Genomic DNA, 26,069 nt, shown 5'->3' with positions numbered 1-26,069 from the left:
ATTCCTAGCAATACATTATACATCAGACACAATAACTACTTTTTCATAAGTAACACACATCTGCCGAGATGTAAACTATGGATGAATTATCTGATATCTACATGCAAATGGAGCCTCCATATTTTTTATTTGCTTATTTATTCATGTAGGACAAGGCTTATATTATGGATCTTTTTACAAACATGAAACATTGGAATCATCTTACTATTTACAGTCATAGCTATAGCATTCATAGGCTATGTCTTACCCTGAGGACAAATATCATTCTGAGGGGCAACAGTTATTACTAATCTCCTTTCAGCAATTCCATATATTGGCACAAGCCCTGTCGAATGAATCTGAGGTGGTTTTTCAGTAGATAAAGAAACTCTTACACGATTCTTCGCCTTCCATTTTATTCTCCCATTTATCATTGCAGCACTAGCAGCTGTCCACTTACTATTCCTTCACAAAACAGGATCTAAAAACCCCACTGGAATCTCAACTGATATAGACAAAATCCCATTTCACCCCTACTGTACAATCAAAGATATCCTAGATGCCTTACTGCTAATTCTAATACTAATAATATTAGTGCTATTTTCACCCGACTTACTAGGAACCCAGACAACTACACCCCAGCAAACCTTCTCAACACACCACCTCATATCAAGCCAGAGTGATTATTTTCTATTTGCATATGCAATTCTACGATCAATTCCTAATAAATTAGGAGGAGTAATGGCCCTAATCTTTTCAATCTTAATTCTAGCATTTATCCCAATGCTTCACACGTCCAAACAACGAAGCATGACATTTCGACCTCTCAGTCAATGCGTATTTTGAGTACTAGTAGCAGACCTATTAACACTAACATGAATTGGAGGACAACCCATAGAGCACCCCCTTCATTATTATCGGACAACTAGCATCCATTCTATATTTCTTTTTAACTCTAGTACTAATGCCAGTAACTAGCATCACTGAAAATAATCTCCTAAAATGAAGAGTCTTTGTAGTATCAATATATCTATTACCCTGGTCTTGTAACCCAGAAAAGGAGAATAACACATCTCCCTAAGACTCAAGGAAGAAGCTCCAGCTCCAACATCAGCACCCGAAGCTGAAATTCTATTTAAACTATTCCCTGAAGATTTGTTATGGGACGTTTACAAGATTACTAAGTACAATCTTAGTATTAAAATAACCTCTTTTTACCATAAATTACCATGTACTTCATGCATAATGTGTATTACCACATTAATAAGTACATATACCTCATACCACACATAATACATGATATGTATAATCGTACATTATTTACCCCATACTTATAAGCATGTACATTATTATTACATAGTACATATTATTGATTGTACACAGTACATTAAGTCAAATCAATTCTAGTCAACATACATATCATATCCACTAGATCACAAGATCAGTCAGCAAGCTGTGTGAAACTATCAACCCCACTTAGCAGGTGTCCCTCTTCTTGCTCTGGGCCCATAACTTGTGAGGGTTTCTATTAATGAACTTTATCAGACATCTGGTTCTTGCTTCTTGCTCACCTAAAATCACCCACTCTTTCCTCTTAAATAAGACATCTCGATGGACTAATGACTAATCAGCCCATGCTCACACATAACTGTGGTTATGCATTTGGTATCTTTAAATTTTTATAGGGATGCTGTGACTCAGCTATGGCCATCTGAGGTCTTAACACAGTCAAATAAACTGTAGCTGGACTTTAATTGAATATTATTTACCAACATCATCAACCATAAGGTGTTATTCAGTCAGTGGCTACAGGACATAAGGAAATTACACACACATACATATATACATACACATACACATTGAACAGGTAAATAACCTGTTTAACAAGCCCTCCTTACGCCCCACTAAATCCCATACTCTACATGCCGATAATGCCCTGCCAAACCCCCCAAACAAGGCAAAAACATATAAATACATAGAATTTAGTTAATCTACCCAACAAACATAAACAATGCTCAAAATAGGATATACCTAGAAAATAAACCCTAATCGTACCAATGAATTACTTAGATATTTACCATTTATATAGACAGGCATCTCCCTAGCTCTATAGACAATTTTTATCAAAATTTTGATACTAAATCTAGCATAAACCATACAAAACTATATACATGTTACTTCACAATATAAACACAACTTGTTAATGTAGCTTAAAACCTAAAGCAAGACACTGAAAGTGCCTAGATGAGTTTATCAACTCCATAAACACATAGGTTTGGTCCCAGCCTTTCTACTAGCTTTTAATAAAATTACACATGCAAGCATCTGAGCCCCAGTGCAAATGCCCTCTAAATCATTAAAAGGACCTGGCATCAAGTCCACTAATACTAGTAGCTCATAACACCTTGCTTAACCACACACCCACGGGAAAGAGCAGTGATTAAAATTAAGCCATAGGGCTTCCCTGGTGGCGCAGTGGTTGAGAATCTGCCTGCTAATGCAGGGGACACGGGTTCGAGCCCTGGTCTGGGAAGATCCCACATGCCACGGAGCAGCTAGCCCCGTGAGCCACAACTACTGAGCCTGCGCGTCTGGAGCTTGTGCTCCGCAACAAGAGAGGCCGCGATAGTGAGAGGCCCGCGCACCGCGATGAAGAGTGACCCCCGCTTGCCACAACTAGAGAAAGCCCTCGCACAGAAACGAAGACCCAACACAGCCAAAAATAAAAATAAATTAATTAAAAAAAAAAAATTAAGCCATAAACAAAAGTTCAACTAAGTTGTATTAACTAAGGTTGGTAAATTTCGAGCCAGCCACCACGATCAAATGATTAACCCAAATTAATAGAAATTCAGTGGAAAGCGTGTTAAAGAGTAACATAAAGTTAAATTTTAATTAAGCTGTAAAAAGCCATAGCTAAAATAAAATAGACTGCGAAAGTGACTTTAGTATTTCCTAATTACACGACAGCTAAGACCCAAACTGGGATTAGACACCCCACTATGCTTAGCGCTAAACCCAAATAATTATTATAACAAAATTATTCACCAGAGTACTACCAGCAGCAGCTTAAAACTCAAAGGCTGGGGGGAGGAGAGAAGATGGCGGAAGAGTAAGACGCGGAGAACACCTTCCTTCCCACAGATACAGTAGAAATACATCTACACGTGGAACTGCTCCTACAGAACACCCACTGAACGCTGGCAGAAAACGTCCGACCTCCAAAAAGGCAAGAAACTCCCCCCGTACCTGGGTAGGGCAAAAGAAAAAAGAAATAACAGAGACAAAAGAATAGGGACGGCACCTGCGCCAGTGGGAGGGAGCTGTGAAGGAGGAAAGATTTCCACGCACTAGGAAGCCCCTTCGCGGGCAGAGACTGCGGGTGGCAGAAGGGGGAAGCTTCGGAGCCACGGAGGAGAGCGCAGCCACAGGGGTGCGGAGGGCAAAGCGGAGAGGTTCCCGCACGGAGGAGCGGTGCCGACCAGCACTCACCAGCCCGAGAGGCTTGTCTGCTCCCCCGCCGGGATGGGCGGGGCTGGGAGCTGAGGCTCGGGCTTCGGTCAGAGGTCGGATCGCAGGGAGAGGACTGGGGTTGGCGGCGTGAACACAGCCTGAAGGGGTTAGCGCATCACAGCTAGCCGGGAGGGAGTCCGGGAAAAAGTCTGCAGCTGCCGAAGAGGCAAGAGACTTTTTCTTCCCTCTTTGTTTCCTGGTGCGCGAGGAGAGGGGATTCAGAGCGCCGCCTAAACGAACTTCAGAGACGGGCGCGAGCCGCAGCTAACAGCGCGGATCCCACAGCAACAGGGGCGCAGAGGAAAAAGCGGAGAGACTCACGCACAGAGGCTCGGCGCCGAGCAGCGCTCACCAGCCCGAGAGGCTTGTCTGCTCCCCCGCCGGGGCAGGCGGGGCTGGGAGCTGAGGCTCGGGCTTCGGTCGGATCGCAGGGAGAGGACTGGGCCTGGCGGCGTGAACACAGCCTGAAGGGGTTAGCGCACCACAGCTGGCTGGGAGGGAGACCGGGAAAAAGTCTGCAGCTGCCGAAGAGGCAAGAGACTTTTTCTTGCCTCTTTGTTTCGCTGTGCGCAAGGAGAGGGGATTCAGAGCGCCGCCTAAACGAACTCCAGAGAAAGGCGCGAGCCACGGCGATCAGCGCGGACCCCAGAGACGGGCGTGAGACGCTGGGGCTGCTGCTGCCGCCTCCAAAAAGCCTGTGTGTGAGCACAGGTCACTCTCCACACCGCCCCTCCCAGGAGCCGGTGCAGCCCGCCACTGCCAGGGTCCCGTGATCCCCGGACAAATTCCCCGAGAGAACGCACTGCGCGCCTCAGGCTGGTGCAACGTCACGCCGGCCTCTGCTGCCGCAGGCTCGCCCCGCCTCCTCCGTACCCCTCCCTCCCCGCGGCCTGAGTGAGCCAGCGCCCCCGAAGCAGCTGCTCCTTTAACCCCGTTCTGTCTGGGCGGGGAATAGACGCCCTCAGGCGACCTACACGCAGAGGCGGGTCCAAATCCAAAGCTGAACCCCAGGAGCTGTGTGAACAGGGAAGAGAAGGGGAAATCTCTCCCAGCAGCCTCAGAAGCAGCGGATTAAAACTCCACAAACAACTTGACGTGCCTGCATCTGTTGAATACCTGAATAGACAACGAATCATCCCAAATTCAGGAGGTGGACTTTGGGAGCAGAATATATTAATTTTTCCCCTGTTCCTTTTTTTTTTTGTGAGTGTATATGTATATGCTTCTGGGTGAGATTTTGTCTGTATAGCTTTGCTTTACAATAGCTTTATTTTACTTCACTATATTATAGCCTCTTTCTTTCTTTCTTTCTTTCTATTTTTTCTCCCTTTTACTCTGAGCCGTGTGGACGAAAGGCTCTTGGTGCTCCAGCCAGGCATCAGGGCCGTGCCTCTGAGGTGGGAGAGCCAACTTCAGGACACTGGTCCACAAGAGACCTCCCAGCTCCACGTAATACCAAACGGTAAAAATCTCTCAGAGATCTCCATCTCAACATCAAGACCCAGCATCACTCAATGACCAGCAAGCTACAGTGCTGAACACCCTATGCCAAACAACTAGCAAGACAGGAACACAGCCCCATCCATTAGCAGAGAGGCTGCCTAAAATCATAATAAGGCCACAGACACCCCAAAATACACCACCAGACGTGGACGTGCCCGCCAGAAAGACAAGATCCAACCTCATCCACCAGAACTCAGGCACTAGTTCCCTACACCAGGAAGCCTACACAACCCACTGAACCAACCTTAGCCACTGGGGACAGATACCAAAAACAACGGGAACTACAAACCTGCAGCCTGTGAAAAGGAGACCCCAAACACAGTAAGATAAGCAAAATGAGACGACAGAAAAACACACAGCAGATGAAGGAGCAGGGTCAAAACACTCCAGATTTAACAAATGAAGAGGAAATAGGTAGTCTACCTGAAAAAGAATTCAGAATAATGATAGTAAGGATGATCCAAAATCTTGGAAATAGAATAGACAAAATGCAAGAAACATTTAACAAGGATGTAGAAGAACTAAAGAGGAACCAAGCAATGATGAAAAACACAATAAATGAAATTAAAAATACTCTAGATGGGATCAATAGCAGAATAACTGAGGCAGAAGAAAGGATAAGTGACCTGGAAGATAAAATGGTGGAAATAACTACTGCAGAGCAGGATAAAGAAAAAAGAATGAAAAGAACTGAGGACAGTCTCAGAGACCTCTGGGACAACATTAAACGCAACAACATTCGAATTATAGGGGTCCCAGAAGAAGAAGAGAAAAAGAAAGGGACTGAGAAAATATTTGAAGAGATTATAGTTGAAAACTTCCCTACTATGGGAAAGGAAATAGTTAATCAAGTCCTGGAAGCACAGAGAGTCCCATACAGGATAAACCCAAGGAGAAACACGCCAAGACACATATTAATCAAACTGTCAAAAATTAAATACAAGGAAAACATATTAAAGGCAGCAAGGGAAAAAAAACAAATAACACACAAGGGAATCCCCATAAGGTTAACATCTGATCTTTCAGCAGAAACTCTGCAAGCCAGAAGGGAGTGGCAGGATATACTTAAAGTGATGAAGGAGAAAAACCTACAACCAAGATTACTCTACCCAGCAAGGATCTCATTCAGATTCGATGGAGAAATTAAAACTTTTACAGACAAGCAAAAGCTGAGAGAGTTCAGCACCACCAAACCAGCTTTACAACAAATGCTAAAGGAACTTCTCTAGGCAAGAAACACAAGGGAAGGAAAACACCTACAATAACAAACCCAAAACATTTAAGAAAATGGGAATAGGAACATACATATCGATAATTACCTTGAATGTAAATGGATTAAATGCTCCCACCAAAAGACACAGGCTGGCTGAATGGATACAAAAACAAGACCCATATATATGCTGTCTACAAGAGACCCACTTCAGACCTAGAGACACATACAGACTGAAAGTGAGGGGATGGAAAAAGATATTCCATGCAAATGGAAATCAAAAGAAAGCTGGAGTAGCAATTCTCATATCAGACAAAATAGACTTTAAAATAAAGACTATTACAAGAGACAAAGAAGGACACTATATAATGATCAAGGGATCGATCCAAGAGGAAGCTATAACAATTGTAAATATTTATGCACCCAACATAGGAGCACCTCAATACATAAGGCAAATACTAACAGCCATAAAAGGGGAAATCGACAGCAACACAATCATAATAGGGGACTTTAACACCCCACTTTCACCAATGGACAGATCATCCAAAATGAAAATAAATAAGGAAACACAAGCTTTAAATGATACATTAAACAAGATGGACTTAATTGATATTTATAGGACATTCCACCCAAAAACAACAGAATACACATTTTTCTCAAGTGCTCATGGAACATTCTCCAGGATAGATCATATTTTGGGTCATAAATCAAGCCTTGGTAAATTTAAGAAAATTGAAATCGTATCAAGTATCTTTTCCGACCACAACGCTATGAGACTAGATATCAATTACAGGAAAAGATCTGTAAAAAATACAAACACATGGAGGCTACACAATACACTACTTAATAACGAAGTGATTACTGAAGAAATCAAAGGGGAAATCAAAAAATACCTAGAAACAAATGACAATGGAGATACGACGACCCAAAACCTATGGGACGCAGCAAAAGCAGTGCTAAGAGGGAAGTTTATAGCAATACAAGCCTACCTCAAGAAACAGGAAACATCTCGAATAAACAACCTAACCTTGCACCTGAAGCAATTAGAGAAAGAAGAACAAAAAAACCCCAAAGCCAGCAGAAGGAAAGAAATTATAAAGATCAGGTCAGAAATAAATGAAAAAGAAATGAAGGAAACAACAGCAAAAATCAATGAAACTAAAAGCTGGTTCTTTGAGAAGATAAACAAAATTGATAAACCATTAGCCAGACTCATCAAGAGAAAAAGGGAGAAGACTCAGATCAATAGAATTAGAAATGAAAAAGGAGAAGTAACCACTGACACTGCAGAAATACAAAAGATCATGAGAGATTACTACAAGCAACTCTATGCCAATAAAATGGACAACCTGGAAGAAATGGACAGATTCTTAGAAACGCACAAACTGCCGAGACTGAACCAGGAAGAAATAGAAAATATGAACAGACCAATCACAAGCACTGAAATTGAAACTGTGATTAAAAACCTTCCAACAAACAAAAGCCCAGGACCAGATGGCTTCACAGGTGAATTCTATCAAACATTTAGAGACGAGCTAACACCTATCCTTCTCAAACTCTTCCAAAATATTGCAGAGGGAGAAACACTCCCAAACTCATTCTACGAGGCCACCATCACCCTGATACCAAAACCAGACAAAGATGTCACAAAGAAAGAAAACTACAGGCCAATATCACTGATGAACATAGATGCAAAAATCCTCAACAAAATACTAGCAAACAGAATCCAACAGCACATTAAAAGGATCATACACCATGATCAAGTGGAGTTTATCCCAAGAATGCAAGGATTCTTCAATATACGCAAATCAATCAATGTGATACACCATATTAACAAATTGAAGGAGAAAAACCATATGATCATCTCAATAGATGCAGAGAAAGCTTTCGACAAAATTCAACACCCATTTATGATAAAAGCCCTGCAGAAAGTAGGCATAGAGGGAACTTTCCTCAACATAATAAAGGCCATATATGACAAACCCACAGCCAACATCGTCCTCAATGGTGAAAAACTGAAACCATTTCCACTAAGATCAGGAACAAGACAAGGTTGCCCACTCTCACCACTATTATTCAACATAGTTTTGGAAGTGTTAGCCACAGCAATCAGAGAAGACAAAGAAATAAAAGGAATCCAAATCGGAAAAGAAGAAGTAAAGCTGTCACTATTTGCAGATGACATGATACTATACATAGAGAATCCTAAAGATGCTACCAGAAAACTCCTAGAGCTAATCAATGAATTTGGTAAAGTAGCAGGATACAAAATTAATGCACAGAAATCTCTTGCATTTCTATACACTAATGACGAAAAATCTGAAAGTGAAATTAAGAAAACACTCCCATTTACCATTGCAACAAAAAGAATAAAATATCTAGGAATAAACCTACCTAGGGAGACAAAAGACCTGTATGCAGAAAATTATAAGACACTGATGAAAGAAATTAAAGATGATACAAATAGATGGAGAGATATACCATGTTCCTGGATTGGAAGAATCAACATTGTGAAAATGACTCTACTACCCAAAGCAATCTACAGATTCAATGCAATCCCTATCAAACTACCACTGGCATTTTTCACAGAACTAGAACAAAAAATTTCACAGTTTGTATGGAAACACAAAAGACCCCAAATAGCCAAAGCAATCTTGAGAACGAAAAATGGAGCTGGGGGAATCAGGCTCCCTGACTTCAGACTATATTACAAAGCTTCAGTAATCAAGACAGTTTGGTACTGGCACAAAAACAGAAATATAGATCAATGGAACAGGATAGAAAGCCCAGAGATAAACCCACACACATATGGTCACCTTATCTTTGATAAAGGAGGCAAGAATATACAGTGGAGAAAAGACAGCCTCTTCAATAAGTGGTGCTGGGAAAATTGGACAGGTACATGTAAAAGTATGAAATTAGAACACTCCCTTACACCATGCACAAAAATAAACTCAAAATGGATTAAAGACCTAAGTGTAAGGGCAGACACTATCAAACTCTTAGAAGAAAACATAGGCAGAACACTCTATGACATACATCACAGCAAGATTCTTTTTGACCCAGCTCCCAGAGAAATGGAAATAAGAACACAAATAAACAAATGGGACCTAATGAAACTTAAAAGCTTTTGCACAGCAAAGGAAACCATAAACAAGACCAAAAGACAACCATCAGAATGGGAGAAAATATTTGCAAATGAAGCAACTGACAAAGGATTAATCTCCAAGATTTACAAGCAGCTCATGCAGCTCAATAACAAAAAAACCAACAACCCAATCCAAAAATGGGCAGAAGACCTAAATAGACATTTCTCCAAAGAAGATATACAGATGGCCTACAGACACATGAAAGAATGCTCAACATCATTAATCATTAGAGAAATGCAAATCAAAACTACAATGAGATATCATCTCACACCGGTCAGAATGGCCATCATCAAAAAATCTAGAAACAATAAATGCTGGAGAGGGTGTGGAGGAAAGGGAACACTCTTGCACTGTTGGTGGGAATGTAAATTGATACAGCCACTATGGAGAACAGTATGGAGGTTCCTGAAAAAACTACAAATAGAACTACCATACGACCCAGCAATCCCACTACTGGGCATATACCCTGAGAAAACCATAGGTCAAAAAGAGTCATGTACCAAAATGTTCATTGCAGCTCTATTTACAATAGCCAGGACATGGAAGCAACCTAAATGTCCATCGACAGATGAATGGATAAAGAAGATGTGGCACATATATACAATGGAATATTACTCAGCCATAAAAAGAAATGAAATGGAGGTATTTGTAATGAGGTGGATGGAGTTAGAGTCTGTCATACAGAGTGAAGTAAGTCAGAAAGAGAAAAACAAATACAGTATGCTAACACATATATACGGAATCTAAGGAAAAAAAAAAAAAAAAAAAAAGCCATGAAGAACCTAGTGGCAAGACGGGAATAAAGACACAGACCTACTAGAGAATGGACTTGAGGATATGGGGAGGGGGTGGGGTGAGATGTGACAGGGTAAGAGAGTGTCATGGACATATATACACTACCAAATGTAAAATAGATAGCTAGTGGGAAGCAGCCGCATAGCACAGGGAGATCAGCTCGGTGCTTTGTGACCACCTAGAGGGGTGGGATGGGGAGGGTCGGAGGGAGGGAGATGCAAGAGGGAAGAGAAATGGGAACATATTGTATATGTATAACTGATTCACTTTGTTATAAAGCAGAAGCTAACACACTATTGTAAGGCAATTATACTTCAATAAAGATGTTTAAAAAAAAAACAAACAAAAAAAAAACTCAAAGGCTTGGCAGTGCTTCACACCCCTCTACAGGAGCCTGTTCTATAATCGATAAACCCCAATAAACCTCACCAACCCTGGCTAATTCAGTCTATATGCCGTCTTCAGCAAGCCCTAAAAAGGAATAAAAGTAAGCATAATTATATATAAAAACATTAGGTCAAGGTGTAACCTATGGAGTGGGAAGAAACGGGCTACATTTTCTATCTCAAGAATGTATTTCTCACTACACGTAGGTTTTTATGAAAACTAAAAACCAAAGGAGGATTTAGTAGCAAATTAAGAATAGAGTGCTTAACTGAATAAGGCCATGAAGTAAGCACACACTGCCCATCACCTTCCTCAAGTATTACAATAGCTTCCTACAATCTATTACTAAACACTAATTATATGAGAGGAGACAAGTCGTAACAAGGTAAGCACACTGGAAAGTGTGCTTGGATAAATCAAAGCATAGCTTACAAAAAAGTACCTAGTTTACCCCTAGGAGATTTCATAATTTATGAACACTTTGAACTAAATCTAGCCAATCCCCCACAAGTTTTACTAATATAAGTAAATTAAATAAAACATTTACTCAACATTTAAAGTATAGGGGATAGAAATTTAAAATATCCTCTGGCACTACAGAGAACATACGGTAAGGGAATGATGAAACATTAAAAGTAATAAAAAGCAGTTAACCCCTTGTACATTTTGCATAATGATTTAACTAGTAAACATTTAACAAAGAGAACTTAAGTTAAACATCCTGAAACCAGATGAGTTACTTATGAACAGTTTATTAGAACAAACTCATCTATGTAGCAAAATAAGTAGATTATAAGAAGATTTATAAGAAGATTTATAAGTAGAGGTGACAAGCCTAACGAGCCTGGTGATAGCTGGTTGTACAGGAAAAGAATCTTAGTTCAACATTAAAAATTACCAAAAAAGTTATAAATTTAATGTATTTTTAAATGTTAATCTAAAAAGGTACAGCTTTTTAGAAATGGATACAACCTTATCTAGAGAGTAAAAACAACACCATAGTTGGCTTAAAAGCAGCCACCAATTAAGAAAGCATTCAAGCTCAACAATAACTTTATCTTAAATACCAATTATGAGCAAATCAACTCCTAGCTTTATACTGGACTAGTCTATTGACCAATAGAGGCAATAATGTTCATATGAGTAACAAGAAATATTTCTCCTTGCATAAGCTTACATCAGTAACTAATACTATACTGATAATTAACAGCAAATGAACACAACACAACATTAAATTATTTATTAAGTAAGCTGTTAATCCAACACAGGCATGCACTCAAGGAAAGATTTTAAAAAGTAAAAGGAACTCGGCAAACATAAACCCTGCCTGTTTACCAAAAACATCACTTCTTGCATAACTAGCAGTAGAGGCATTGCCAGCCCAGTGACAACTGTTAAACGACCATGGTATCCTGGCCCTGCAAAGGTAGCATAATCATTTGTTCTCTAAATAAGGACTTGTATGAATGGCCTCATGAGGGTTTTACTGTCTCTTACTTTCAATCAGTGAAATTGACCTTCCCATGAAGAGGCGGGAATAATAAAATAAGATGAGAAGACCCTATGCAGCTTTAACTAACCCCCCAAAAAACTAACTAAACCACTAAGGGATAACAAATTTTTACATGGGTTGACAATTTTGGTTGGAGTGAGCTCAGAGAACAAAAAAGGCTCTGAGTGATTGAAGTCTAGACTTACTAGTCAAAACATATCATCATTTCTCGGGGCTTCCCTGGTGGCGCAGTGGTTGAGAGTCTGCCTGCCAATGCAGGGGACACGGGTTCAAGCCCTGGTCTGGGAGGATCCCACATGCCACGGAACAACTGGGCCCATGAGCCACAATTACTGAGCCTGCGCGTCTGGAGCCTGTGCTCCACAACAAGAGGCCGCGAATAGTGAGAGGCCCGCGCACCACGATGAAGAGTGGCCCCCACTTGCCACAACTAGAGGAAGCCTTCACACAGAAGCGAAGACCCAACACAGCCTTAAATTAATTAATTAATTAATTAAAATAAAAAAAAAAACACCAACATATCATTTCTTGATCCAAAAATTTATCAATGGAACAAGTTAGCCTAGGGGTAACAGCTCAATCCTCTTCTAGAGTTCATATCAACAATAGGGTTTACGATCTCGATGTTGGATCCGGACACCCCAATGGTGTAACCTCTATTAAAGGTTCATTTGTTCAATGATTAAAGTCCTACGTGATCTAAGTTCAGACCGGAGTAATCCAGGTCGGTTCCTATCTATTATATATTTCTCTCAGTTCAAAAGAACAAGAGAAATAAGGCCCACTTTAAAAAAGCACCTGATAAACCAGTTAATGATATAATCTTAATTTAATTAATACATACAAAATATTACCCAAGAACAGGGTTTGTTAAGGTGGCAGAGCCCAGTAATTGCGTAAAACTTAAACCTTTGTAACTGGAGGTTCAAATCCTCTCCCTAACAAAACGTTTATAATTAACACCTTAATACTCGTTATCCCCATTCTCCTAGCCATGGCATTCCTCACATTCATTGAAAGAAAAATCCTAGGTTATATGCAACTTTGTAAAGGACCAAATGTCTTTGTACCATATGGCCTATTACAACCTACTGCTGACACAAATTATTCATTAAAGAACCATTAAGACCAGCTACATCCTCCATTTCCATATTTATCATTGCACCAATCCTAGCCCTAACCCTAGCCCTAATCATATGAATTCCTCTACCTATACCTTATCCCCTCATTAATTTAAATCTAGGGGTGTTATTTATAATAGCTATGTCAAGCCTCACCGTATATTCCATCTTACGATCCGGATGGGCTTCCAACTCAAAATATGTATTAATTGCACCTTACGAGCAGTAGCACAAACAATTTCATATGAAGTAATACTAGCAATTATTCTTCTATCAGCCCTTTAAATAAATGGAACTTTTACTTTCTCAACCCTCATCACAACACAAGAACATTTATGAATAATCTTCCCATCATGACCCCTAGCTGTGACTTATCTCCTCTCTAGCAGAAACTAACCGAGCCCCCTTTGACCTAACAACAGAAGGAGAATCTGAACTCATATCGGGTTTCAACGTAGAATATGCAGCAGGCCCATTCATTATATTTTTCTTAGAATATGCCATTATAATAAATATTTTCACAACAATCCTCTTTCTAGGAGCATTCCACAACCCCTGCATACTAGAACTGCATACAACCAACTTTATTATAAAAACACTATTATTAACAGTTTCTTTCCTATGATTTTGAGCATCCTACTCTCGATTCCAATATGCTCAGTTAATACATCTACTGTGAACAAACTTCCTACCACTAACACTAGCCCTATGCATATGGCACGTCTCACTACCTATTATAACATCAAGCATCCCTCCACAAACATAAGAAATATGTCTGATAAAAGAGTTACTTTGATAGAGTAAATAATAGAGGTTTAAGCCTTCTTATTTCTAGAATCACAGGAATTGAACCTATCCTTAAGAATTCAAAATTCTTCGTGCTACCATATTACACTATATTCTATACTAAGGTCAGCTAAATGAGCTATTGGCCCCATACCCCGAATATGTTGGTTTATATCCTTCCAGTACTAATAAACTCCATCATCTTTATCATCATCCTAACAACAATTCTCTCATAACTGTAACAATTCCCATAACTGTAATAACCAGCTCTCACTGACTACTTATCTGAATCGGATTCGAAAGAAATATTAGCCATTATCCCCATCATAATAAAAAAGTTCAACCCACAAGCTATAGAAGCGTCCACTAAATATTTTCTAACACAAGCTACCGCATCAATATTACATATAATAGCTTTTATCCTTAACCTATTATATTCCGGCCAATGAACCATTACAAAAATCTTTAATCCAACAGTATCAGTAGTAATAACAATAGCCCTAACCATAAAACTAGGACTATCTCCATTCCACTTCTGAGTGCCTGAAGTTACATAAGGTATTTCATTAATAGCACGCTTAATCTTATTAACATGACAAAAAACTTGTACCCTTATTAGTATTATACCAAATTTCACCATCCATTAACCTAAATTTAATACTATCCTTATCCATACTATCTATTATAATTGGAGAGTTATAACATTATAAAAATCTATTCATCAATTGATGGGCATTTGGGTTGTTTCCACCTTTTGGCTATTATGAAGTTTTCATAAGCTTTTCTTTCTTTCTCTTGGTATATAACTAGGAGTAGAGTTACTCAGTCAAATAGTAACTTTGTGTTTAACTTTTTTGAGAAACTGCTGTTTTCCACAGTTACACCATTTTACACGCATACCAGCAACATGTGAGGGCTTCAGTTTCTCCACATGCCCACCAACATGTGCTATTATTCATTTTTTGACTATAGCCATCCACATGCATATAAAGTAGTATCTCATTATGGTTCTGATTTTTGCATTTTCCTGATGATTAATGATGTTGAGCATTTTTTCATGGGCTCATTGGATGATGTCTTTGGAGAAATACCTATCTAAATTTTTTGCCTATCTTTTAATTAGATTATTTGTCTCATTGAGTTGTAAAAGTTCTTCATATATTCTAGATACAAGTCTCTTATTAAATATATGATTTGCAAATATTTTCTCATTCTGTAGGTTGTATTTCACTTTGTTGATAATGCCCTCTGAAGCACAAAAGTTTATTTATTTTTTAAAATTTATTTTTGGCCATGCTGTTTGGCTTGCAGGATCTTAGTTCTCCAACCAGGGATTGAACCCGGGCCATGGCAGCACTGAATCCTAACCACTGGACCACCAGGGAATTCCCAAAAGTTTTTAATTTTGATGACACTCCATTTATCTATTTTTTTCTTTTGTTGCTTGTACTTTTAGCATAATATTGAAGAAGCCATTGCCAAATTCAGGGTCACAAAAGTTCACCCCTAAGATTTTTCTAAAATTTTAATTTAAGTACATTAAGGCTTTTGACCCATTTTCAGTTAATTTTTGTATATGGTGTGAAGTAGAGGTCCATCTTCATTCTTTTTCTAATGAGTATTATTCAATTTTACTACAATTCTTGTTTGTCTAGAAATAGATTTAACAATACTTCACTATTTTATAATGCTTTACAATTAGGCAAAACGCTTTCAGGTTTGCATATGCAACGTTTGCATACGCAATTTCATTTTTTAATTGAAGTATAGTTGATTTACACTATTAGTTTCAGCTGTATAACATAGTGATTCAATATTTTTATAAATCATACTCCATTTAAAGTTATTATAAACTATTAGCTATATTCCCTGTGCTGTACAGTATATCTTTGTAGGTTATTTATTTTATACATAGTAGTTTGTAGCTCTTAATCCCCTACCCCTACCTCGTCCCTCCCTCTGTCCCTCTCCCCACTGGTAACCACTAGTTTGTTCTCCATATCTGTCTATTTCTGTTTTGTTATATTCACTTCATTCACGTTTGTTTTTTGGATTCCACATATAAGTTACAGCATACAGTATTTGTCTTTCCCTGTCTGACTTATCTTACTAAGCATAAAACACTCCAAGTCCATCGTGTTGTTGCAAATGGCAAAATTTCACTCTTTTTCATGGCCAAATAGTATTCCAGTGTGTGCATGTGTGTGTGTGTGTGTGTGTGTGTGTGTGTGTGTGTGTGTGTGTGTGTGTGTGTGTGTGTGTGTACCAAGTGTTCTTTATCCATTCATCTGTTGATTGGCACTTGGGTTCCTTCCATGTCTTGGCCATTGTAAATAATTGTGCTATTAACGTTGGGGCACATGTATCTTCTCGAATTTTTTTTCATTTTCTTCAGATACATACCCAGGAATGGAATTGCTGGATCATATGGTAGTTCTGTTTTTAGTTTTTTGAGGAATCTCCAAACTGTTTTCCACAGTGGCTGCACAGATTTACATTCCCACCAACAGTGTACAAGGGTTCCATTTTCTCCACATCCTTGCCAACACATTTATTTGTGTTCTTTTTGATGATAGCACCTCACATCTGTCAGAATGGCTATCTCATTGTGGTTTTGATTTGCATTTCCCTGATGATTAGCGATGTTGAGCATCTTTTCATGTACCTATTGGCCATCTGCATTTCCTCTTTGGAAAAATTTCTATTCAGTTCTTCTGCCCATTTTTCAATGAGTTGTTTGGGGTTTTTTTAATGTTGAATTGTATGAGCTATTTATATATGTTGGATATATTGAGCATCTTTTCATGTGCCTGTTGGCCATCTGTATGCCTATTTTGGAAAAATGTCTATTCAGGTCTTCTGCCCAATTTTTAATTGGGTTATTTAGTTTTTGGCATTGAGTTTTATGAGCTGTTTATAAATGTGTGGGTTTATTTCTGGGATCTCTGTTCTGTTCCATTGATTTATGGGTATGTTTTTATAACAGTACCATACTGTTTTGATTACTGTAGTTTTGTAGTATAGTCTGAAGTCCAGGGGCATGATACTTCCAGCTTTCTTTTTTCTCAAGATTGCTGTGGCTATTTGGGGTCTTCTGTGGTTCCATATAAATTTTCAGATTATTTGTTCTAATTCAGATTATCTGCTTTCATTCTTGTGAAAAAAAAATGTCCTGGGCATTTTGATAGGGATTGCATTAAATTTGTAGTTTGTTTTCACTAGTATGGACATTTTAACAATATTAATTCTTCCAGTCCATGAACATGCATATCTTTCCATTTCTTTGTATCATATTCAATTTTCTTCATAAATGTCTTATACTTTTCAGAGTATGGGTCTTTCACCTCCTTGGCTAAGTTTATTCCTAAGTGTTTTATGCTTTTTGATGTGATTCTAAATGGGATTGTTTTCTTGCTTTCTCTTTCTGATAGTTCATTATTAGTGTATAGAAAAGCAACAGACTTGCGCACATTAATCTTGTATCTTGCAACTATACTGAATTCATTTATTAGTCATAATAGTTTTTTGATGGAGACTTTAGGGTTTTCTCTATATAGTGTCATGTCATCTGTAAACAGTGACAGTTTTACTTCTTCCCTTCCAATCTGGATGTCTCTTCTTTCTCTTGTCTTATTGCTGTGACCATCTTCATCCTTTTGCATGTGGATATCCAGAGTTATCCCAGAACCATTTGTTAAAAAGAGTACTCTTTCTCCTTATTGAGTTGTTTTGGCATCCTTGTCAAAAATCAATTGACTGTAAATGTGAGTGCTTATTTCTGGATTCTAACTTCTATTCCCATTGATCTGTATATCTGTCCTTATTAGAGGACTGCACTGTATTGATTACTCTTAAGTTTTGAAATCAGGAGGTATGATTCCTCCAACTCTGTTCCTTTTCAAGATTGTTTTGGCTATTCTAGGTTCTTTAAATTTTTATATGAATTTTAGGATCAACTTTTCAGTTTCTGCAAAAAAGCTAGCTGATAGGATTGTGTTGAATCTATACATCAATTTAGAAAGCACTGCCATCTTAACAATATTATGTCTTCCGCTTGTGGTTGCCAAGGGGGATGGTGGGGAGGGGAAGGGATGGACTGGGAGTTTGGGGTTAGTAGATGCAAACTATTACATTTAGAATGGATAAACAAGGTCCTACTGTATAGCACAGGGAACTATATTGAATCTCCTGGGATAAACCATAATGGAAAAGAATAAAAGAAGAATATATATATGTGTATAACTGAGTCACTTTGCTGTACAGCAGAAATTAACACAGTATTGTAAATCAACTATACTTCAATTAAAAAATAATTAATTTAAAAAACACAATATGTCTTCTGATCCGTGAACTTAGAATGTTTTTCCATTTATTTAAGCCATCTTTGTTTTCAGAAACATTTATAGATGTCAATGTAAAAGCATTGCACTTCTTCCTAAAAATTTATTCCTAAATATTTTATTCTTTTGGAAATGGAATCGTTTTAATTTCCTTTTCAGTTTACTCATTGCTACTTTATAGAAATAAAATTAATTTTTGTATACCGATCTTATATCCTGCAACCTTACTGAACTTATTAGTTCAAATAGTTTTTTTTATTAATGAATTCCTTAGTTTTTCTACCAATAAGATCATGTCAGAGGAGAATAGAGATAATTTTACTTCTTCCTTTCCAATCTAGATGGCTTTTTTTTTTTTTTTTTTTTTTTTTTTTTTCCATTTTCTTGCCTAACTGCCCTGGCTAGAACTTCTAGTACAGTGATGAAGTGAAGTATCAAGAGCAGGCATCTTCTTTCTGATCTTAGAGGGAAAGCAACCAGTCTTTCCTCATTAAGTATGATGCTAATTTGGTTTTTTTCATACATGCAAGTTCTATTTCATTTTGTTCTTTTAGGCACTGGCTCTTTGTCCCACCTTGATTTGGTGAAATCCTTCTCATCTTTTAAGTTTTAGCTAAAATTTCACTTCGTTGGGGACATCATTCCTGAACCTTGCAACTAGGCTCACAGCACCCTGCACTTATCACAATCATAACAAATATTTGTCAGCATCAATCTCCCTCCTAACTTGGCCACACGCTGTTCACAGGTGTATCACCAACACAGACGGCACACAAAATTGGGTGTTGCAGCAAACCAGCCTCATGTATATGCTCTATTCCTGATCTTGGCAGGAACACTATTCTAAAAGTTCCATTTCTACCCCTCAAGGAAAGGACCCTGCTTTATTCATCCTTACACCCAGCACCTAACAGAGCCTGGCACTCAGTTACCCTTAGTAACCTATGTGAATCATTCTGAGGCCACTCAAAAGGCATGAAAGAAAAAAGGTTGGATGTAATTTTTGCCCAGCAATAACAAAAAAGGGAAACCATACCTTCAACAGGGCCAATTTGATTGGTCACAGCGAATCTGAGCACTTTTTCTTCATCCGTGTACAAGGCAAAGACCCGGTCCACATTCAGCTGCTGGGTGGTGGGGGTGGCCCAGTGTCTGGGGGCATGCCTGCATGCCTGGTAAGTGATGTTCTGGTGGATGCGGTAGGACCGTGTTTGGTTGATGGCACCCAACGTGAGAGAGTAGGCTCTGGAACTTGTGGAGGTCACAGCTGCAATAGACATTATTCAGTCAAACGAGGAAATTTACAAATATTAAATATAGAGGTTTTTTTATGTGAGGTGAGTTTCTCTACACAGTTTTTAATGTAGTTGCTGGAGCATGTCCCCTTGGGAAGTTGGAGTTTATATGGGGAAACCTGCAAGGCAATCCCAAGAACCCATGTAGATGTAAAACCAAAGCACTGAGAGGGAGGAGGTATAATCACTGCTGTCAATATTCGCAAAGAATAAACTTTACTATATGCCAGCCAATGCCCAGCACTCTATAAGAAGTGCCTCATTTATTCCTCACAACAGCCAGTGAGGTGGGCCCTGCCATCTTGTTTGGAGAGTCTCACAGAGGTTAAAGAGTTAATTAAGTAGTCTAAGAAGCAAAGCTGGTATGCAGAGCCGGAACTGGAACTTAAGTTGGCCTGACTCTACCCTGCTCCCCCAAGTTTTCAACCAATCCATCCACCAGTGCACAGAAAACAAGACTTCCAACACCTTGCACTTAAGTCTGGAGGCTTCTGGGGAAAGGGGCGGGGGTCTTTTATCTCCATCTGAGTGCAGATTGGGAGGCCAGGCAGTTTTCTAGCCATCAGCTACCCTGTGCCCAGGCCAGATCTCTGCTGCCCATTCTCTTCCCTGTGCCTCTTGCCTGGCTTCCAGCTCTCACACCGCACGAGAAGCAAAGGCACAACTCAGAACAAACCCCTGTGCTGCAGGACAGCAACCGAGATTGGGGCAGCGTCTCAAAATCAGGGGGTGTCTTACAGAACACACCACACCTCACACATATCAACCAAGTAAGAGAGACAGAAAAGGGGTGATTATTCTCATTCTAAAGATGAGAAAATAAGCTCTCAGACAGTAAGTGATCTTATTCCCCACATATTTTAAACACATCCATGATAAGAATTCCTGTCTTCTGACTCCAAATCTAGTGGTAGTTTTACAACACTGTGCGGCATCTCTGATTTCAAAGCAGGCTGAAACAAGGTTACAGAACAAGTATAAATTCCAATAATCAATATTTTTCCACAGCCCAGAGATCAGGATGGTTAAAAACTGTACAAAATTATACCATCCCTCCCCACCCCATAAACAAGGTTGTTATTATGTTATTATTATCTGCAAATATTGGGTAGGGATGTTGATATTCTTGTGTACAACAGCCAGCACTTTTCTCACACTAATAAAATAACAAGAATAATAAAAAACACTGAGCTCATTTCATGTGCCACACACTGTTCTATAAGGACATTCCACGTAGTCACTCACATAATCCTCACAACTATCTCGTGAGATACGCACCATCCCCATTTTACGGAGTGAGAACTGGTTGCACGTACCTGAGTCCGAGTAGTGGTAGAGCTCCTTGTAGGGAGCAATGTGGGCTGTGAAGTTTGCTGGGATGTAAGGCACCTGGCCTTGAATGTTGGTTTGAATGCTCAGATAGTTCTCTGGGTCCAGCCCCTCAGCAGTTTGAGTGATTCGAACCCTTTCCTCTCCTGGGTAGAAAGTAACTTCCATGTCATGGATAAAGGTAGCACCTGGAGAGGAAAAACATCCAGCACAGGGATGAAAGAAGGCCTTGTATCTTCCAGCAATAATCACCAGTGCATACTTCCACTTCCCAATTTCTGCTACTGTTGGGGATGGTGCCTAAGGAGATCTGATAACCAAGGTTAAGTACTATCAGCTGTTGATCTCACCAGTTCCCCGAATTTTCTGTTAAAGAGCATGGTTCCATTCTATCCCATCTCACACTGCTTCTCTTTGTAGGAACTTGTTTTCTGTGAAAAATAAACCCCTAGGAACATCCTCGACCTTTCTCTTTCTATGGCTGTCAGACTTAACAAAAACAATCAAAAATCCCCAGGACACCCATTTACATTTGAATATCCGATGAATAAAAAATATTTTTAGTATAAGTATGTCCCATACAATATTTGGGGCATACTTATACTAAATTATTCAATTATTAATTGTTTATCTGAAATTCAAATGTAACTAGGTATACTGTATTTTATTTAGCTACTTTTGACTCAAGGTTTTATCAAAACTTGATTAAGAGCAAGATCCTACAAATGCCTATTGAGCTCTACAGCTGGAGGTGGGCCAAGAACTTTTCTCTCACACTTTATGTGCAATAAAGATAAATCCACTAGGAAACAAGGGGTAGTGAGGTGAGAAGCCAGAAAGTATTCTCTACACCCTTGCTATCAAAGGGTGGTCCTTAGACCAGCATTATCATCTCCTGGAAGCTTGCTAGGAAAACAGGATCACAGACACCCCAGGCCCGCCACCCCCGGCCTACTGAATCAGAGCCTGCACTTTCCCGAGGCCCCAGGTGACGTGCAGGTGGGTTAAAGTCTGAGAAGCACTGTCTATACTATTATAGATCAGAGTCATCAGGGGACAAAGAGGAAAGGCACCCCTCCCCCATGAAGTAAAATCATCTCCAGGTGCCCTGGAACTACCACCTGCATCCCTCTTTGGCAGATCTGTGAGTGACACCTGAATTACACGGAAGCTTCAACAAACTGGGGTAAGAGGGCATGAATGCTCTAAATGGGATCATCCTATTTCTCAGAACAACCTGGAGAACCTTTAGAAGAAATCACTGTCTTTTAAAAACAGTCCTGGGGCTTCCCTGGTGGCGCAGTGGTTGAGAATCTGCCTGCTAATGCAGGGGACACGGGCTTGAGCCCTGGTCTGGGAAGATCCCACATGCCGCGGAGCAACTAGGCCCGTGAGCCACAACTACTGAGCCTGCGCGTCTGGAGCCTGTGCTCCGCAGCAAGAGAGGCCGCGATAGTGAGAGGCCCGCGCACTGCGATGAAGAGTGGCCCCGCTTGCCGCAATGGGAGAAAGCCCTCGCACAGAAACGAAGACCCAACACAGCCAGAAATAATTTAAAAAAAATCAGTCCTGCAAGGCCAAACCATCCCCAACTACCTCGGGGCAGAAAAACTACACCTGTGTGGCTCTGAAACTTTGGACAACTGACTACTGAATGAAAACCCAAGGCTCCAGGCCGCCAAAGCCATGGTGACCTGCGGCCCTCCTCACCTGTGAGGCTGAAGCCGTTCTCCCAGCCTGGTCTTTCTAAAGCAAAGAGCCAGCCAAACAGGCCTCCGATCGGCGTGAGCGGGAGAAGGGCCTGGGCGGCGGGCTGCGGGATGTGGCCGATGGCCAGGTAGGCTCTGCCGTCGTCACCCACCACATAAGCGTGCAGGTCCGCGTCGGTGAAGTGCACAGGCGTGTGGCCCACGCGGAGGTGCCCACTCACCTTCCCATTGACTCGATGAGGTGTCCCTGAGAGACAGCAAACCCCGTCAGCCTTGAACGTCGTCCACACGCACAGATAAAACTATCCCACTGACAGCTCCCCACACTCCACCTTCAGCCCTTTTCACGACTCCCTAACCCACCCGCTACCCATCTAGGTATGAAACAGACCTGCCTTTGATCTCTCTTCTCCCATCCTCCCTCTCTCCTGTCCACTTGGACCCTAAGGAGCTAGCCAAAAGGGAGGAAACATTTCTGTTTAATCAAGTTGGGAAATCAGCCCAAGCGTGTTCATTCCTCAAATGTTTACGGAGCACCTGCAAGTTGCTCGGGCTTTGATTCCAGCAGCAGAGACACAAGGTCCATAAACAGAGCTCACACTGGCAGCTGGAAACAGCAAGGGACAGAAACAGACCCAGAGCAGCCCCCGCCCCAATCAAGCCAGCACCCCTCACCTTCAGGCAGACAGTGCTTCCCGTTCCCGTAAAACCTGGACCGACAGTGGCAGCAGAAGCCCGTGGCGTAGTCAGTGCAGAAGGCGTGCCGGGAGCAGCGCTCGTGGTTGTGTTCGCAGGTCTCCTTGTTGGCAGCGTTGTACGTGAAGACTGGAAAGTAAAACAAACTTGCATGTAGAGGACTAAGGGATTCCAGCATCACGGTTGCCAAGGTTCATCACGGACACAGCATCTGCTCCATAAAATCCATTTAGATTGTAATAAACAAATGGGGTTTTGATGATTAAGAGACGGAAATAACATTCAACTCGGGGGAATTAACTTGCTTTGTCTGCTGGCAAGTACTGCTGACTGCTCCCATCTGGTCTCTCTGCAGAGCTGGTGAGCGAGGATGGGACTGCACCCCTCGGTGCAGTGACAGGAAAGCCAACCAGGAAGTACGTGTTAGGTGGAACTGCCATCTTCTGGGTCAAAAATGGCCAAAGGTCAGCACTTTTATACGGTTCAAACTAATATTAATGAGCTCCCGAGAGGAAGACCAAAGAGAGAAACTAACGAACACGGTCTTCTGTCTAACCGTTCTTTTATTTTTGGTAACCCTGAACTTGAAGAGAATAACCTATAGCTTGTCTTACTTCCCAGGAAAAAATTTTTTTTCCTGAAAGAGAAGAAGGGCATTAAAGAAAGAACACACATACACACACACACCCTAAAGAAAGTGTATGGGAGGCAGGTGGAGATGGAGGGGGAGGAAACAGGGAGCTTGGCTGTGACAGGCTCTGTGCCTTTGCAGGGTTTCTCGTGGTGGGTGTGGCCCGAGCTGGATGTCAGGGCAGCAGCGGAGAGCCTGGCCATAGTCACCATTCTCTAGGAAGCCATGTGGACCTGGGTAACCTCAGTGCTCCAGTAGCTGTTCCTTCCAGCTCCCACTTATTTAGCCCATTAAAAAAAGAGAATCACTTGTGCTACCAAGAAACAAAGGAACTGGAGCAGATGCTATTGTCCCTAAAGGGAATGGCCAAGGAATTGGGGTGTGGCTGGGGCTTGCTGACAGATAAGCGAAAGCTTTGTCCGGGACACAGGGGATGATCCCAATCCCAAGCACGGCCGCCAGGAGGCAAAGTGGCTGTGCACACCTCTGCCTCTGCACCCCCCGGAGCAGGAGTTGGGTGGAGACTCCAGGAGCTGACTGAGCGAAGATGGCACAGAACTCTAGTGCTAGACTCCAGTGCTATTGTGAGGTGCCGGCTCCCGAGGAAGACAGATAACCTGCTCCTGGGAAAAACTGGGTGGCAGTTGTGTTCCACATCTAGGTCTGAAAAGGAGGAAATGGGAAGGGGAAGAAGAAATGGAAAGATCAGTACTTACCCACTATTCCAGGAAGAACAGAAAACAAACCAACGTTGGGGCAGGGTGGGAATGTAGCACCATAGAAGTAACAATGGAGCCAGCGTAGACTTGTATCAGCAAGTGAGAATATAACAAAGTGAACATTGAAATAGTGCCTAATATATGCCAGGTACTATTCTATGAACTTTATTAACTCTTTTAATTTGCACAAGAGCAGGGACTTTTTAAATCTGTTTTGCAGGTAAACAATCTGGGCACAGATTAAGGTGACTCTCCTGAAGTCACACAGGCAGTAGGTGGTGGAGTTGGGATCTGAACCTAGGAAGTCTGGCTCCAGATTCTTAACAGCTGCACTCAACCACCCTCCGGCAGAGCCCAAGGACATCGATCATGAGAGCCAGGCAAAGGATCTGCTCAGGTGACTGGGGTTAATCAACACAGGCTTTGGACAGTCAGGTTTGAGTCCTACTTTATAAATCAGGCTTAATGGGAGAAGATAGCAGAGATTGTCCAGATGGCTGTCACAGATGACAGAAAAGCACAGGTAGGAGAACTGAGTAGCAGCAGTAGCGTTAACTTCTGGACAGTATTTGACTGCTGCTTACAGATTCTTGAGAAAGAAGTGAGCTGGGGGTTGGCAGGACGGACGATCTTGACTCAAGTGGAATATCTGACTGGGAACAGAGTGAGAGTGAAGTCGGTGACTCAAGATTTGGTACCAGGCCTACACGGCTGAGAAATTCCAGTTTGACAAAAATAGAAAATTAGGCATCACCATGAACACTTTTTAAAACAGGAAAGTGACACAAAACTCAAGGCAGAAAAACAGAATGGATAATAAAAAGAGGTTGCTGTGAGAAAACAATGTATCATTATCTATACCATCGGTTTAATAAGGGGGAAAAATTCCAGTATGAGTAAAAATAAATGAATGTAACTTGTCAAAATCTTGGGTTTCTCCAGCTCTGAAAAGTCACAAGTATTAAGAAGCGGCCCCTGGAGGGACTGGCATAGTTGTGTGTTCATGGCGTCGGCTGCCATCAGGACTCTCCCTCCAGAACACAAGGGAAGCAAGGGCAGCAGAGGGTCCCAAGCTCTGACGTTCAGCAGCAGCCTGACTCAGGTGGCTCTGCAGGAACCACAGAAATGCACCGTGTCTGTTTCCTCCTCTCCAAAATCAGGATGACACCCCTTCTCACACCTCATTGCCAGAAACCACGTTATTTCTTAGCGTACTTCTGAGCACCAAGGTAAAAAAGGCAATCTGACGCAGGACTAAAAGGTAGTCATTTTCAGGAAATTCAGGTAAAAATAAAACCACACTAACACTGTTCTGCCCTCAGATTAAAGAAATGATGGGTCTGTATTATATTCCCTCTATTTGTTGTTTTGTGAAGACTTGTTCTTCCGCCCGA

The 26,069-nt window shown here is 40.9% G+C and overlaps 1 protein-coding gene across 3 annotated transcripts in view; it reads right to left on the bottom strand.

Moving 5' to 3' along the window:
* The window catches only part of NID2 (nidogen 2), a 93,253-nt gene that overhangs the window by 42,706 nt on the left and 24,478 nt on the right, over nucleotides 1-26,069 (bottom strand). For all 3 annotated transcript variants that reach the window (XM_068545456.1, XM_068545452.1, XM_068545445.1), the window contains exons 5-8: nucleotides 23,305-23,454; nucleotides 22,631-22,876; nucleotides 20,908-21,108; nucleotides 19,333-19,563 (exon numbers count right to left, since the gene is read on the bottom strand). In XM_068545456.1, coding sequence (XP_068401557.1) covers nucleotides 19,333-19,563; nucleotides 20,908-21,108; nucleotides 22,631-22,876; nucleotides 23,305-23,454 — 828 coding nt within the window. The remainder of the gene's footprint in view (nucleotides 1-19,332; nucleotides 19,564-20,907; nucleotides 21,109-22,630; nucleotides 22,877-23,304; nucleotides 23,455-26,069) is intronic.

Source organism: Eschrichtius robustus, chromosome 1 (assembly GCF_028021215.1).
Source record: "Eschrichtius robustus isolate mEscRob2 chromosome 1, mEscRob2.pri, whole genome shotgun sequence".
Lineage (NCBI taxonomy): Eukaryota > Metazoa > Chordata > Mammalia > Artiodactyla > Eschrichtiidae > Eschrichtius > Eschrichtius robustus.
Note: the sequence above shows the minus strand (reverse complement) of the source record. Positions and strands in the feature narration are given on the sequence as shown.